Here is a 3,524-nt window from a genome sequence, read left to right on the forward strand (position 1 = left end):
TAATTGGGAAATCAAGCAAATTTTGGAGAAGACCGTTGGGCCAAACTGGAAGGATTGGAGCTTGCGTTTGAATGATGCATTGTGGGCATATCGTACGACCTACAAAACACCAATTGGAATGTCCCCATTTTGGCTCATCTATGGGAAACCATGTCATCTTCCCGTTGAGTTGGAGCATAAAGCACATTGGGCCGTCAAAACATTCAACATGGACATTGATGCCGCTGGAATCCATAGGAAGCTTCAACTGAACGAGCTTGAGGAGATAAGGCATGAAGCATACGAGAACGCGGTGATTTACAAGGAGAAGTCAAAGGCATTCCATGACAAGATGATTCGTAGCAAGACATTTGTTCTAGGGCAGAAAGTGCTACTCTTCAATTCCCGCCTTTGCTTGTTTCCAGGTAAGTTACGTTCTAAGTGGATTGGCCCGCTTGTTGTTATTAATGTATTTCCTTATGGTGCAGTCCAAATTCAAAGCTTAAAGACCAGCCAAGAGTTCAAAGTCAACGGACATCGTTTGAAGCCATACTATGAGAACTTTGAAGAGCATGTCATGGATGGTGAAAGCTTCCATACCGTGGGCCCAATTGAAGTTTAAGAGGAAGGATCATCCGACTGGAAGACGTTAAAGCAAGCGCTTCTTGGGAGGCAACCCATGCAAATAAAGAACTAGGAAGCTCCAACACTCCATAACCAGATTTGCTTTCCTAAACCCTACGCTTTATTGCTTTTACCTTGCCACGATTGTCGTGTTTGGTAGTTGTGTTATGTGTTTGTTTGTTTGTGAGTCTATACTTAAAACATTGAGGACAATGTTTGGTTTAAGTGTGGGGGGTGGGGGGGTAAACAAAGTGTTTTTCATAAAAATTCGTGGGATTTTATAACCTATCATTTCTAAAGTTGTTTTTCACTGTTTTTAAGTGTTTTTAGTGTGTTTTGAAGTGTTTTTATGTGTCTTAAACAGAAAATCCGAAAATTTGGAAAAAAAAATCGAAAAAAAGTGTTTTAAAAACCCACAAAGAGTTGTTTTTAGAGTCGTTTTGTTTTTGTGTTTGTGTCTTAGGGTACCTTCCAACACAATGATGAGGATTTGGTTTTTAATTGCATGACTATTAAAGAAAGTTACGAACATGGATGGAAGTTTGATATGCTCTTTGGTTTATGCTTGGTTATAGTTGACATGTACGAATTCACATGTAATCACAAAATAAAAAATCAGTTTTTGTAACATGCTTGAAGGAAGAAACTCAAAATAACGCTACAACCTTGAGAGATTTGAGCCTAAACATTCTTTGGAGAGTTATTAATCTTGATTTCTTGTTTTCTAAAGTTGTTGCATGATCTCATCATTCTTTGCTTGGTTACTACTTAGAATGCATTTCATCACTATAGTTCCAAATACTAGAACTCATGCCCATTTCATTCAAAGCATAAAATTGATTAGCATAACAAATAATAAGATGAAGTTGGTTAGTTTAAACCCAGAGCCAAAAAGCCTTACCCCTTTACATATGTATTGTAGGTTTAAACCCCTTTGAGCCTTATTCATCCTATTTTCTTTGTTAACCACATAATCCTTACCTAGCCTAAATTAGGATTATCCAAACCCTTATTGTTAAAGGATAGTAAAGCATGACTTAGATGGAATGCATCGTTTTAAAATCAAACTGAGATTATTCAAACAACCATCAAATGAATCACCAAAAACGCTGAAATCATCCCTAAAAACCTCAATAATTTTCTCAAAATAATCTGAAAATATGCTCATCATGCATCTTTGAAATGTGGCAGGTGCATTGCATAAACCAAATGGCATGTGACGATAAGCAAATGTACCAAAGGGGCATGTGAAAGTGGTTTTTTCTTGATCTTCCGGAGCTATCAGAATTTGATTATAACCTGAATATCCATCAAGAAAACAATAAAAAGCATAACCCGCTAACCTTTCAAGCATTTGATCAATGAATGACAAAGGGAAATGATCCTTCCTTGTAGTGGCATTGAGTTTCCTATAATCAATACAAACCTCCAACCTGTTTGGATTCGAGTAGGAACAAGCTCATTTTCGGCATTTGTCACCACTGTTACTCCAGATTTCTTTGGAACACATTGAACCAGAGAAACCAAACGACCATCCGAAATTGGATAGATCACTCCATAATCCAAGAGCTTGATTATCTCCTTCTTCACAACTTCCATCATTAGAGGGTTGAGTCGACGTTGAGCCTCTCGAGATGCTTTAGACCCTTCCACCAAAAGTATACGATGCATGCATGTGGTAGGGCTTATTCCCTTGATGTCGGCCAAGGTCCAACCAATTACTGTTTTGTACTCCTTTAACACCCTCACTAACTTACCTTCTTCTTATGTTGTGAGTGAGGAGGAGATAATGACGGGCAAGGTCTCTTGGTCTCCCAAGAAAACATACTTCAAATGGCTTGGCAATGGTTTAAGTTCAAGAGAAGATGGCTGCACAACTGAAGGAAGGGGCTTATTAGTTGAAATTGAAATTAAAATTGGGTCTAAAGACTTACCAAGTTGTAGTGGCAATGACTCAAGGATAGCCATTATCTCAATCATATCTACATTAGGGGGCACGACATGATGTTCTCCATGCATGCTGTGGGTGGCCAATGTGGTTGATCCATTGTTTTTGAATTCCATTCCTTTTGTAATGACCAATTCAAGTGCATCTTCATTCAATTGTTCAAAATGGTCCTGCGCCAAGGACTCAATTACATCAATAGAAAAACATGAATGATCATCACTAGGATACTTGATAGATTCAGAAAGATTGAAATTAATAACTTCCCCATCAAATTCCATTGTCAAAGTCCCATTAAACACATCAATCTTAGTGCGGGCAGTTTTCATGAATGGGCATCTAAGAAGGATTGGCAGTGAAGGGGAATGGTCTGATTCTTCCATTTTAAGCACGTAGAAGTTTGCAAGAAAGATTAAATGATTGACCTACACTAAAACATCTTCCAAAACACCCTTTGGATAGACATTAGATCTATTGGCCAATTGATTAATCACACCATCATTTTTTAACTCACCTAGGTTCATAGATGTAGAAATTGAGTAAGGCATAACATTAATAGATGCACCTAAGTCTAGCATGGCATGCTCAAAACGATTATTGCCAATAACACAAGGAATTGTAAAACTACTTGGATCTTTGCATTTAGGGGGCATTTTATGTTGTAAGATGGCTGAGACATTTTCACTTACCTTGATAACCTTTTCGTTCGAAATTCCCTTCCTAGTGGTGCAAAGTTCTTTTAAAAACTTGGCATACCTTGGAACTTGCTTAATTGCATCCAAAAGTGGTATATTGACTTGTACTTTTCTAAATGTCTCCAGAATGTCCTTTTCAGCCTCTTCTTTCTTGGATTGCATGAATCTACGAGGAAATGGTACATTTGGGGGAATAACATTAGAAATAATCGAATTTGGAGCCTCTTTACCTTTGGAAGACGAATGGGAATGTTTGGGTGGCTACGGCATGGGTGGTGCTA

General features: G+C 38.0%; 1 protein-coding gene across 1 annotated transcript; it reads left to right on the forward strand.

Annotated features, from left to right (window-relative positions):
• The first annotated feature begins 208 nt into the window (after nt 1-208).
• LOC137728169 (uncharacterized) lies at nt 209-601 on the forward strand. The gene is made up of 2 exons (XM_068467038.1): nt 209-404; nt 468-601. The coding sequence occupies exons 1-2, from the start codon at nt 209-211 to the stop codon at nt 599-601; spliced, it is 330 nt and encodes a 109-aa protein (XP_068323139.1).
• The last annotated feature ends 2,923 nt before the right edge of the window (nt 602-3,524 follow it).

Source organism: Pyrus communis, chromosome 3 (assembly GCF_963583255.1).
Source record: "Pyrus communis chromosome 3, drPyrComm1.1, whole genome shotgun sequence".
Lineage (NCBI taxonomy): Eukaryota > Viridiplantae > Streptophyta > Magnoliopsida > Rosales > Rosaceae > Pyrus > Pyrus communis.

Excerpts from the sequence above, each read along its gene's own strand:
- LOC137728169 (XM_068467038.1), top strand. The coding sequence starts at position 209 with ATGGACATTGATGCCGCTGGAATCCATAGGAAGCTTCAACTGAACGAG. Across the intron at positions 405-467 it reads CCGCCTTTGCTTGTTTCCAG|TCCAAATTCAAAGCTTAAAG; the intron begins GTAAGTTACGTT and ends CTTATGGTGCAG.